The sequence below is a fragment of the Poecile atricapillus genome, chromosome 12 (assembly GCF_030490865.1).
Source record: "Poecile atricapillus isolate bPoeAtr1 chromosome 12, bPoeAtr1.hap1, whole genome shotgun sequence".
In the NCBI taxonomy this organism is placed as follows: Eukaryota; Metazoa; Chordata; class Aves; order Passeriformes; family Paridae; genus Poecile; species Poecile atricapillus.
In genome coordinates this window covers 15,841,830-15,854,544 of record NC_081260.1, presented here as the reverse complement: position 1 = coordinate 15,854,544, position 12,715 = coordinate 15,841,830, and the positions used below count along the sequence as shown (strand labels likewise).

Below are 12,715 nucleotides of genomic sequence, written 5' to 3'. Positions count from 1 at the left end.
CCTTGTGAGTGTAAAATATATTATTATTATTTTATAATTAAATGTATGAAATATGTATTTTTCATTGGAAAATACAGAGATCAAAGTCAGTTATTGATAGTGATGAACGCTGAGGAGTAATGCTAATTAAGGTTTCATAACTGGAAATTCCACTCAGCAACACTTTGATACTGTCAGGAAACTCAAATCCCACAGCCCATCCTTGGTGCACTAAAGCATGATAAATGAAGCGTTTCTATCATCTCAAATACTGACTGCTGGAATTCCAGCTGTGGGGATCACTCTGTGAGTTTCTCCTGCGCTCTAACACAAAACACCCACCAAAAAGTCAGCCAGGACTAAAAAGGTTTTTAATATGATGCAAGAGATTTGTCCTGAGGTCCTGTGCTCTTATCTTGCATTTAAAAGGAGACAACATCATTTGTGCCCCAAATGCTTCACCTGCACCTGAACCAGACTGGGCATTTTGTCTCACCTCAAAGGAGATTAAAGACATTTCCTAGATATGGTTGTTTCTGAAGAAGCATCCATCAGGAACCCAAAAATACAAACTACATCACCAGGGATTGGGAAATAACCTTCCCCTCCTCTTACAAAAGCTTCCCTTTAATGTCACATCATTCCATTTTATCTGAGATTAAACAAGATTAAATGGAGAGGAAGTAAAACAGGTTGGAAACATTAATGTAGTGCTACCATGAGGAAGACTGCATTTAAAGAAATTATTTAAACAAATAGTGATTCATACAAAAGCTGTCTTCTTTCATGAAAGAAATCATTTGCATTTAAACAAATTTCTCTGTAGATGAAAGAAAACAAGGTTACAATAAAGGGGAAAATATTTGGCATCAAACCATCGATACTTCAATTTTATTGTTATCTCAAAGACAAAGATGGAAGATTACTTTGTAAACATATTTCTTAACAGGATAATTCTGTAATGAATGCTAGCACTCTGTGATAAGATTTAAACTTACAAAGTCTTGTTGCAAAATAAAAGTTGTGCTATGGGACTGAGCAAAGGAGGATATTTTATCTACAAAAGGCAGTGGCTCCTTCCCAAGGAGGACACATCCCCTGATCAGGATTCTCCAGTGACTCAAAAGTGATGGGTGGATCAGCCAAGCAGGGATGGGAATTGTCTCATGGATTTCCCTCCTTGCTGAAATCTGGCACTGCCAGAAGTGGCATTTTTAGCTGAGGTCGTGTGAGGAACATGTTTTCATCAAGACACCCAAAGGGCTCACAGTGGGTTAACATTGCTTGAGTAGTTCCATGCTTTCCTTTCAGGAAGTGCTTGTGGTTTACCAAGGGTAAAAGGATTTCCTTGGAATCATTCAGATACCCACCTTTCTTCTTCAACAGGAATGTGGAGCTATTGAGGACCATCAGGTGATTTTATTCATAAAATACATTCCAAGGTTTTTGTCTTCATCTCTGCTTTTATGGTGCTATTTCCTTTAGAACTAAACCTACATTATATTTTACTGTGTAACTTCTTTCCCTTTCTTTAGTTTGCTGTGACTGGGGAGAAAAATGAACTTGATAAATCAAACAAGGTAACAGAAGCAAGGAGAAACACTTGAAGGAACTGCTGGGTGACTGTTATTTTTATTCCCAAGGATTTGGGACTACGTTTATCCTATTTTTAAAGGAAAAAAAACTCCACTTTTCAGGCTCTTTCAGCCCAGTCAGAGGTACAAGAGAAAAATAAGGGCCTGGTAACAAAGGGGATAGACAGAAGATTTTGTGGACACGGAATAAATTGTGGAGCCACAGGTAGAAGAGAAGGAGCAGAGGAATGTTTGATTTTGGGAGACCTGAGCAAATGGAAAAAGCATCTGAACCTCTGGAGAAATGCAGGTCAAAGAAAAGCAAAGTGCTGCCTAAACTAATAAACACTTTGAAGATTCCAACTCAACATTTTCTTGGCTGCTCTTCTAAAAAAATTATGGGAAATAAGAATTGCTTGGGCATCACCTTTAGGTGAATCATCTCACCAGTTGAATTGGGGCTTGTAGGGGGAAGGTAAATGATGAAAGAAGGGGTTGTATAGATTTTTTTTTTTTTTTTTTTATGATGGTTCTCTCCCATGTCCTTTGATTCATCATGCCTGGTTTTGTTTTCATTTTTATTTTAAAAATATTTTAACTTTGTACTATAAAACTCTCTATGCTAGGAATACTAATGGGTGAAAAATAAATAGACAACAATTATCTTCCTCTTTTCAAAATTTTTTGGTGTATTGCATTTTTATATGTTCCATGAGTTCATAATTTTCCCTGTTTCCCTGTATGAAAAATTATCAAAGGCAATAAAAATGCAAGGAAACAGCATCCCTGATTTTCTTAAAAATATCCCAATAAGATAAAAAGTGGAACAAATCCTTAAAATATCTACCCAGCCAGGCTCTTTTCCATTTTTTTCCCATAAGCACCAGCTGTTTTTTCCATACCAGCACAAAGGACATATTTACAGATTCGGTTTATGGGAGCTTTGTTTATGCACTGGGTAAGGATTAACAAGTAATTTTAATTAATATGGCAAAACCAAGTTCAAAGAAGAGAGAAGATTTGTAAATCTTGTAAGACCACTAATTCTGGCTGGGCTTTTAGATGCAGAAAATGTGTCACATGGAATTTTCCATATTAACATTTTTCCTAAGGTTTACACACTGTAATCCTTTCTCCATCACCATTTCGCACGGAACCACCTGATTTAGTGGATTTTTAATTACACCCTTGTACTCCCAATATTTAATGTGTCTTTATAATATTTGTGTAAAATGAGCATTGCTGTTGTCATCTTGTGTGTTCATTGAGTAGAAACCCTGCTTTTTAAAAAGGAAGAGCAGGCACCTAAACCAAGAACTTCCTTTTCAGAGCAACTTTTACCTCTGCAAATCCAATGGCATCGATAGGAAAAGAAGGACACCCATATTTTGGTGGAAACAACTCGGATTTTGCAAGAATAAATCACATCAAACTTTCCTTGGTGGCAGAATAAGGAGCCTTGCAGAGACATGAAGCAGTAAATGTTACATGTCTTGGATTTGGCAGGGTTTTTGGAACGGTCAGACACATTCTTGGAGTGAAACTGAGGGGACCAAGCCTCAGAAATGCCTGAGGAGCTCCTCAGGAAACTGCTGATACATTTTTCCAACAGAATGAAAGGACAGCGGGGTTTTCCTCTGGCTACTCTTGAACCTGAAGTTTAATAAATCTCTTATAAGGGTTGAATTTATCAAAGATCCAGGATGAAAGTTCCCAAAGGGAGGATGGTCAAGCACCAGATTAACTCCAGGCTTTTCCACATTGGATTCTCCATACATTTTCCTAAGCACAAGTTGGACTCTTTGGGGACAAGGGGACAGATTCATTCCAGGTCCCTTTTTGGCTGATGCAATGCAGCCACACGATTTCATGCCTTGGAGCAGTGTCAGAGCCAAATTACTTGATGTGATGAGGACTTGCAAATACAAAAATCCCAGGTGAAAATAGGCTATTTTCCACCCTGTTTCCACTCCTTCTTGAAAGGCCTCTGACTTTATAGGTGACTCCAAGGTCTGGCTTAGAACTACATCCTTTAAAACATCACCTAAATAACAGCACCCTGAAGCAAGTAAAGCTGTCCTGGGAAAGGGCTCTGTGGGGTGAGGTGGATTTGCCCCTGTAGCTTCCTCAGGGCTTTCTAGACTCCATAAAAAGCCAGAGAAATGGAAATTGCAGCCATTGCTCTAAAGTGTGTGACCAGGCTTTGGTCACACACCAGCTCCCAAGCCCTCGTCTGGGAATTCTGAGTGATCCCTACAGAGACTTCTCCTACCTGCACGATCTGCTCAAAGCCTGAGAATCTGCGAACTGCTGGAAAAGGGAAAGGTCTTGGAACTTTTGTGTGATCCTACAGCTGGGTTTCTGGCTGTGGAATCTCCTGTCACCCAAGGGAGCGATGCAGATGTTCCCAGCTGTGGCAGGAAATACTCACAGCCAGCCCAGGCCCGTAGAAGCACACTGGGGTAAGTCACTAATGGTGAGCTGGGCTAATCACTTTAATGAGCTCGTACAGAGCAGCTCCAGCACAGAGCCCCACTTTGATGTTAATTCCCTCGTGGAAGGACTCCTTTCATGTCCCAGGCTACTGTTTAAAGTACCAGACCAATCTGCTGGCCCCCGTTAATTTACATCTGTCATTAATGAAGGAGGAAGCATTTGGATCTGGTGGCAGGAGAAGAATATTTGGTTTATTTCATCCTGCCATAGTTTTTTTTCTCAAGGTTTGGCTCCTTGAATGGTATTACCAGGGAGGGAAATAGATAATATGAGATTCTTTCTGGAGCTTGTCACTCCTCTGCTGCAAACAGCAGCAGCTTTGTTAACCTGCATATTCAGCCTCCTCTTCTCCATTGTAAAGAACATTACATTGATCAATAAATCTTTTTTTGGGGCCACAAGTCTGCAAACTGGTTTATTTGAAAACTTAAATACACATCTCATGTCTCCTTCAAGAACGATTCTATGAGGTTTTTTATGAAAACTATAGAAAAGGCACCTGTGAGCCCATTGATAGTCAAATTAGAGCCCTTGAAATATTACTTTCTATTATTCACCATTTTAAAGGAGTTTAATAAGCTGCATTTTATCAAACACCATTTGTTTTTTTCAAGGGATTTTAGAAAGACTGTCTCACCTTTTTTGTTTCCCAAGCTGCAGATAACATGAGAAGAAAATGTACCAAATTTCTCAGGAATCATTCCACAGCTAATTCCAAACCAATTATTTTCTATAAAAGTGGTGGTGTAGAGGTTTTGTTGCTGTATTTAATTTTTACAGGGCGAGTGTTGATGGCACACAGAGGAAAGGAACATATCCAGGAGACAAAGCAACACAACAGAAGATTTAGTGTTTAAATAAATGGGCTATCCCTAGAATCCTGTTACTAAACTCAGGATGTTTACTACACCATGGAATTATAGAATGGCTTCAGATGGAAAGGACCTTAAAGATCATCTGTTCCAAACTCCCCAAAGGGATACCACCACTAATTCAGAAGTCAGTGTTTAAATTTTTAAACAATGAAAACAACTTCTTTCAATTTTAAAACAAACACAAACACTGTCTGCTTTTCTCCTCCCTGCCTACAGAGAGCCAGCAGTGATTCTCTTATTTCAGTCCTGCAGAAATATTTACTGGTATTTCTGATTAAAGCATCGCACAAAACTGCCTGTTCAATGTTTTAACATCGTGACTTTCAGAGGAAACTATTTGGAGTAGGGATATGGTCAGTCTAGAGGCTTTGTAATGAACACAGGTCTCAAATGTGATTCTGACTTCCCAGTGCTCCTACAACTGAGCCATTAAACAGTGATTTTACCTGATTTCTGCCACACAATCCATCAGAATGGGTCAGCAGTGTCCTTCCTGGTCCTTTGTTGAGGGGGTTTCCTTTTGGAAGGGGAATGGAGCCCGAAGGAGGGCTGGTCCTGATGCACCTGGCTGGCCCTGGATGCCCGTGAGGACACAGAGAGTGAGCGTGAGTGTGGTTTGTGTTGTCACCGCGCCGGCCTCAGCCCCAGGGAGGTGTCTGGCGCCACGGGGTACCTGCCCTGCCATGCCCACCTGGAAACACTGGCATTTCCTCCCTTCCCAGACCAAATGTATCCATCCTGGGAAATAAAATTTATTTATTGTGTGCCATAGTATTGATGCAAATGAAGCCCTGGTCCTTCATGGAGCTTTTTGGATTTCACTGGGCACAACCGCCTTGTGAGCCCAGGCTGGGGCTCAGGGACACAGGGATGGCCACCCACAGAATCACTGCATGGCTGGGACTGGAAGGGGCTTCTGGAGATCTCCCAGTCCAAGGCAGGGTCACCTGGAGCAGGTGACACAGGAGGATGTCCCGGTGGGTTTGGGATGTCTCCAGAGAGAGAGAGGGAGTCCACACCCTCCCAGGGCTCTGCCACCCTCACGGAAAGAAGTTCTTCCTCGTGTTGAGGTGGAACTTCTTGTGCTGTGGTTTATGGGCGGTGCTCCTCGTCCTGTCCCTGGACAGAGCCTGGCACCACCCTCTTGGAGTCCTTTACACGGATTGCGGACTCCTTCCCTCTCTCCCTCTCTCTCTCTGCCCCCGAAATCTCAGGGATCGCTGGCCAGGATCACTCCTAGGGGTGATGCCGGCCGTGCCCCGCGGCCCGGGCTCGGTGCGGGGTTCGGGGCCGGTGCAGAGTTGGGGGCCGGTGCGGGGCCTGCCCTGTGGCCGCCCCGTCCCCGCCCGGTGCCGGCGCTCCCGTGCGCGCCCCCCCGGCGGGCGGCGGGGGCGGGCGCCGTCCGGGCCGCGCTGATCGCAGCGCGCCATTGGCCGCTGTCTGCGCGCACGTCACGATCATGATGAGAATTAATGATCGGGGCCGCTGATTTCATTGTGTGACGCCGGGACCGACCCAGCCGAGCTCGGCCGAGCCCGGAGCCCCCGCGCCGGCCCCGCGCTACACGGTAAGCGCGGGGGAGCCCCCCCCCCCTCCCGGAGGGGGGTGTGGGGGAGCGCGGCGGGGCCCCCGGGCGGGAGGGGAGGAGGAAGAAGATCGTGATGATGATGGTGATGATGGTGATGATGATGATGCCGGCGATGCCCCCCCCCCAACCCCCCCGGGCCCGGTGGTGGGGGTGGGGGGAGGCCCCGCGCGCGGACCCGCCCGGCGCGCGCAGGCGCTGCTGCGCCTCCCGCCCCCCCCCGCGCGGCCCCGAGCGGGGGGGGCAGCGCCGGGCACGCGCCGGGAGCCGCCGGGGGAACTGCGCGTGCGCGCGCAGCCGCTCCGCGCGCGCCGGGGGTGCGCCCGCGCGCCTGCGCCGGCCGGGGCCGCTCTGCGCGTGCGCGCCCGGCCGGCAGCGGCCCCTCAGCCACGGGTGCTTCAGTAACAGGCACAGAAACATCTCGGGCACAGAAACATCTCGGGCGCAGAAACATCTCGGTTACTGAAACATCGCGGTTACTGAAACATCTCGGTTACAGAAACATCTCGGTTACAGAAACATCTCGGTTACAGAAACGTCACGGGCACAGAGCCTGGGAAACACGCCGGGGTCCCCTGCACCGCCTGTCACCGAGCTGAACCACGGCACTCAGTGCCACGTCCAGCCTTGCTTTAAACACTTCAGGGACGGGCACTCTACCCGCTCCCGGGGCAGACCCTTCTAATGTCTGTCCACCCTTTCTGTGGAGAAATTGTTTATAATGTCGATCCTAAACCTCCCGTGGCACAGGTCCTGTCATCGCTGATTTCCTCATTCCCCGGTGCCTCAGTCACAGGATCCCAGCATCCCTGAGGCTGGGAAAGACCTCTGAGGTCACCGAGTCCAGCCTGGGCCCGATGCCCACCTTGTCACCCAGCCCAGAGCACTGAGTGCCACGTCCAGGCCTTCCTTAGACACCAGGGATGGGCACTCCAAACCTCCCTGGCCAGCTCATTCCAATGTCTTATCACCTGTTCCATGAAGGATTTCTTCCTAATGTCCAACCTAAACCTACCTTAAGAATGTGTCCTCTTGTGTTGAGTTCCCTCATCCCTTAGTGCCAGTGTGCCCATGTTGGCAGGGGTGTGGAAGAAGATGAACTTTAAGGTCCCTTCCAACCCAAACCCCTCTGTGATTCCATGGTATCATGCCAGTCATGGTGGTTGGACAGGGGGCCTTGTGCTGCCACGCTTTTATCCCTCAGGTATTTGAGGACGTGTCCTTGGCTGTGCAGTTCTGGAGGTTTCACCCCTGGAAGTGCTTGTGTGGCACTCGCCTGCCCCAACAGTCCCCAACCCTGTCCCCTGCCTTCTTAGCCTGGGGTTTCTCATTCCTTGGGATCACACATAACTCATCTAGCTGTGTCCTCCCAGCTGGAGCCCTGAAGCAGCTCACATATTCAGAGTAACACTGCATTTTAATGTTTCTTCCCTTTTTGTAAGACATAGATCTTACAAAACACGTACATGCTTTATTTAAAACACGTGGCTAATCCAGCTGCAGTCAGGAGTCTCATTTGCATTAATAAAGCAGGATGGGATGCATAAACCTGCAGTGTTGTGGTCATGGGTTATTATGTTATTAAGTTACTGAGGGCTGTCTAATTTGTCCCTAATAAAGGGCTGCATTTTATAGGTAGGGCTGTAATGCAATCCTACAAACGTTGTACTTAGTGGAGAGCAAAGCAATTATGCTGCAAGTCACAGATATTTAAAAGTAGTTTTACAAGCTGGTCTGTACATTACACTCACCCAAGCATCAGCCTCATCTACTGTACTTGGAGTGAGTGGTTGTAACTGGTTTGGCCTGTGTAGGAAAGAGGCACCAACCTACAAATTCAGATTATTAAAGGTTGTTGCTTGAGTGTGTAAGCTGGGGGGGTTTGTTGGTTGGTTGTTTTCTTTCCATTTGGGATGTGCAAGAAATGGTGAGTTTTTGGCAGCCGTGGAAAGTGAATGAGATTATTTCAGTTCAAGTTTCTAAAGCTGGAGGAATAGTGTCACTACTGCAGTCTTGTTTTATTTATGTCTATGGTAGTTTTCTTACCACAGTTTTGTCTCAGATTTATATTGGCACTAAGACTTGCTATTTTTTGCCACTGGAGATCTGTGGAGGGAACAAAAAAAAAAGATAAATTGGGAGTGTGCTGATTTTCTTGTTGTACCTCTTACAGATGGAGAGACTAGAACAGAAATAGTCTTTGTAAGGTGACTTTTTTCTAGGCAAATGCCTTTTTGGAGCTGAAGTTGAAAAAGAAAATTCTCAGAAACTGATTGTTCCCTTTTATCTCTCTGTGTTAATCCCTGACAGTTTTAGAATGTGTTACACCATAAATATTTTTATACTTAGTTTTTTTCTTGTGGCTTGCACTCTTGAGTTAATTGATTTATTTATTATTTATTTGACATCCAAGACTAGTTTCTGTTGCTGTTTGAAGTGAGTATAATTATGAGTTTGTTTCCTATTTTTCAAATTAATTACTATTAAAGATTTACCTTTTAAATGTTTACTTGATTCAGCAATCCAAATATTTAAGGACTTTTGGGGACTAAGATCATACTGCTGTACATTGTAGGCATAAATTATTTTTCCTTCTTATGCTTCTCCTTTATTTTTTCATTATTTTTGCCCCCAGATCTCTCAAGTAATTGCAGAACAGCTCAGTAACTCCTGAATTATTTGATTACATTATTTTTCCCATTTCTTTATAGTTGTTCTTTGTTTTGTGGCACTCCTTGACATCGAGTTGTTTCCATTAGTTGCTAAAAAGGAATGAACTGGCTTCACCAGGTCTCCCTGGAGAGATTCCTGGTTTTGGAATGTTGGATGAAGTCACTGGGGTGGAAGGGCTGGATTTGCAGCAGACACTGTGGGATCATGCACTGAGTACCTGTTCCATGAGGCAAACCTCAGCTTCAGGAGCAAACTGTGCTGGGGGTCCTCCTGCTCTCCCCTGTCCCTTCACTCTCACTCTCCCTGGAGAAGGGATGGAAGGGAAATACTGAGGAGAAGTTGCTCAAACTGCTAAAGAGGCCTGGAAAAGTTCAGCTGTAAGAACAACCCCAGGGTCTCAGGGTGTCCATGGAATTGTCCTTGGGACAAACTGAAAGCCATGGAGCTCCCATCTTTGTCCTTGTCAGTCACCTCCCTGGGATCTCCCAGTGCCTGACAGCACTTGCACTCCATTTACACCCCCCAAACCACGACACAGCAGAGGGATCTCACAATGAGCAGATTTTTAAATTAGTGTTCAGTTCAGAAAGGCAGTGAAAACATCTTTATATTGTTTGGCTCACAGCAGGCTCCACAGGAGTGGAAAGTCACCAGTGTTGGTTGGCCTAGGACAAGTAGCAGGGGCAAGGGAAATCTTGAAAAACCTGCATTTTCAGCTGTCATAGGTTATTCTCTGGACTGCCAGAGACACCAACACACTTGGCCAAGGCTGCTTTATTTTATTAGAGCAGGCAGATGTTGAATCCTTACATACAGCTTTGCCACCTCTGTCTTTTATTAAAGTGCAAATTCAAAGTACTACATTCATGAAATTTGTTTGCATAATGCTTTACCTGATTTTCATTAAATTTCACAGAGTTCTTTTCTGTAACAAACTCTCTTTTCAGTGCCAATGTGTTGCCTACCAGCTGGACACCCGGCTTCCCAAAAGCTCACATGCATGTTTGCTAAGCTTGGCAAGTCAAGATCAAAATGAAATTATAATAAAAATCCATGTGGATTCTGAGGTTCGAGACAAAGGTGAGAAATCCTGAAGAGAATGGAGTGCTCTGTAGGTGCACAAATTGGGAAAAGGAGTTTATTTCCTTGGAAGATACTGAGGTTGTTTTGAATAATAGTCTGTGATGAAGGTGTGTGACCTGCTGATTTCCTTCATGCTGATGTGGCTGCCCCAATGTTCAGTAATTTCAGCACTTTGCAAGTTACTTCCTGTGTTAAAAAAAAAAATGTAAGTGTTCATATCTTGTTCTAATTATGAAAACTGATGCTAAACATGTAATACTTCCCAAAAAAATAATCAGCATAATCCTTTGATGAATGTATCCTGAATTAATTTGTCTCAGAGACAGTAACACTATGTTCTTACAGCTGTGTGAATACTCAGTGTCTGTGAATTCCCAGGTGTGACAGGCAAGGGAAGCGAGCAGAACTTGTTGCCTGTGCAGGTGGGATATGCAGAGGCAGCTCTTCCTGGATTAATGGGATGGCTCTGGACTCTGTGGTTTTCTAGGGGAGCTCCCAAACATCTCTCAATTGGTTTATTCAACACAGGGTACTGCTTTAGATATTCAGAATCAGCCCTTAAGGACTGCTGATGGCAAACTGATTTCCATCTGCATTTTACAAGTGACATAGTGTCCGAGAGCTTTGAACCTGCTAGAGATAGAATATTGCCAGGTGTCCCTCACACTGGTATGAAATCGGTGGAAAATGGTGCAGGACTGTCTGTTGACTGAGGATTTGGTAAATCCAAGACACAAAAAGCTTTAATAAATCTCACCTGCTTATTTGAAGGTTTAGATGTTGGAATGTAAGTTGAGGTTATGACTCAGTTCATAACTCTGTCTGGAGGATCCTGTAATCTGTTTATTTAAATCAGTTTCTAATGATCTCTGCAGGGATCCTTTGAGCTCTGCTTTACTGAATTCAAGGCAGAGGCTACCAAAGAATCTTACCAGGAATTTGGTTGGCAGGTGTAGTTCAGGAGTGATTAAAATCCACTGCAAAAATGAGTTATTAAAGCAAAGCATGACCTCTCCTGAGCTTAGCTGGGCCAAGCCTGTCATGCAATGCTCAAGGGTTTATCTGAAGTTCAAGTGATTTAATCAAAAGGCTCCACCCTGTTTTTATCTAAATTACAGATGTCAAACGCAGCAATGAAAGTATTTTAACACAGAAATGACCTTGGATACAGAAATCCACATAATTAAAAAATATGTCAAGAACCTGACACAGGTCTTCCCTCGCAGGTCATCAGGTCTGGCTTTAAAAATTTGTCTTGCCGCTGGAAGAGTTTTCACTGCAGTTGGTGAACTGTGTGGAGAGCATGATGTGATGAGCCTGAGTATGGAAACGCTGGAGCTTTGGGATGACTTCTGCTGGATTTGGAAAGATGGAAGTTTCAGAACTAGTTCTGATGGGGTCATTTGTGGGAACTGAGCTCCACTAAATAAAACAGGAGCACTGGTACTGAAAGAAGAGTAGACAGGAGTGGAAGCTGGGTCCTGCCAATCATTCAGGAGGAAAAGGGATCACAAAATTAACTCTTCTATGTTCCTTCAAAGTGATGTAAATCAGTCGGTGGCCTCATCGTTGTGTATCCACTTGGGAGATCTGAAGGCAGTTCTCAGCATGACAAAGTAGATTATTATGAACTTTATTGATTTGTTAATGGACTAATAATTGTCTCTTCTGTTGCTTGCCATAAATTTCTTTAAGGAGTGGATTATTCAGAACAAGAGTATCCTTTGCCCGGCTCTGGCTGTGACTGAATAAATGTTCTGGGGGAGGCAGAACTTGGGCAAACCTGTCTTGTAATGCAGTTAGTGCTGCATTTAATAATGCACTGGATTGAGAGGGTGAATAAGAGTTGAGAACAGAGGTAAAACATGTGATTGAAAATTCATCTTCTATTTTATCTCAATGTTATTTCAAAGAAACAGTAATTTTTACAAATTGGTAGTTACTGATTTTTCTATTGCCTGTTGACATAGAAAGGAAAGTAAACTCTGAAGTCAAAGCTCTGGCCTACAAGCAGTTTACTCCAAATTCTAGATATCAATCTCCTTCTTCATACAGGCCTGTTGAACTCTTAACATCCATTACTATTACATTGTATAATCATCTTGGAGAATAAAGTGAAACCAGTTGGATGTCTGCTTATGCTTTTGAGCCCTTAATAATTTTATTTACTTTATATTAGAAGCAGCTCTTGTGTAAAGATTAGGTAGATCACCTCCTTTCCATTCAGAATTTTCAAAAATGCTTGGCTACAAAGGGTTCCCTCATCCCTTTTATTTTCCTACAGGATGATGGCAGGTTTCTTGCCCGTTGTTCATTCTGTATTGTGGTGAATCTACTGCATTAAAATAACTTGTGGCTGGTGACATTTTTGCTTCCCAAGGCATCAAGTTGGATGCAAGTTGTTCCTGGCTGGCACTTGCATTGTCTCAACACAAAAAAGGTCCTGTCTT

General features: G+C 44.1%; 1 protein-coding gene across 2 annotated transcripts in view; it reads left to right on the top strand.

The window, feature by feature from the left end:
* Positions 1-6,317: 6,317 nt before the first annotated feature.
* Positions 6,318-12,715, top strand: part of HDX (highly divergent homeobox) — a 41,045-nt gene continuing 34,647 nt past the window's right edge. The window contains exons 1-2 of one of the 2 annotated variants that reach the window (XM_058848064.1): positions 6,318-6,491; positions 10,130-10,262. In XM_058848064.1, the coding sequence (XP_058704047.1) occupies positions 10,236-10,262 (27 nt within the window). In that variant the 5' untranslated portion in view covers positions 6,318-6,491; positions 10,130-10,235. The remainder of the gene's footprint in view (positions 6,492-10,129; positions 10,263-12,715) is intronic. The other variant, XM_058848065.1, reaches the window with a different exon arrangement.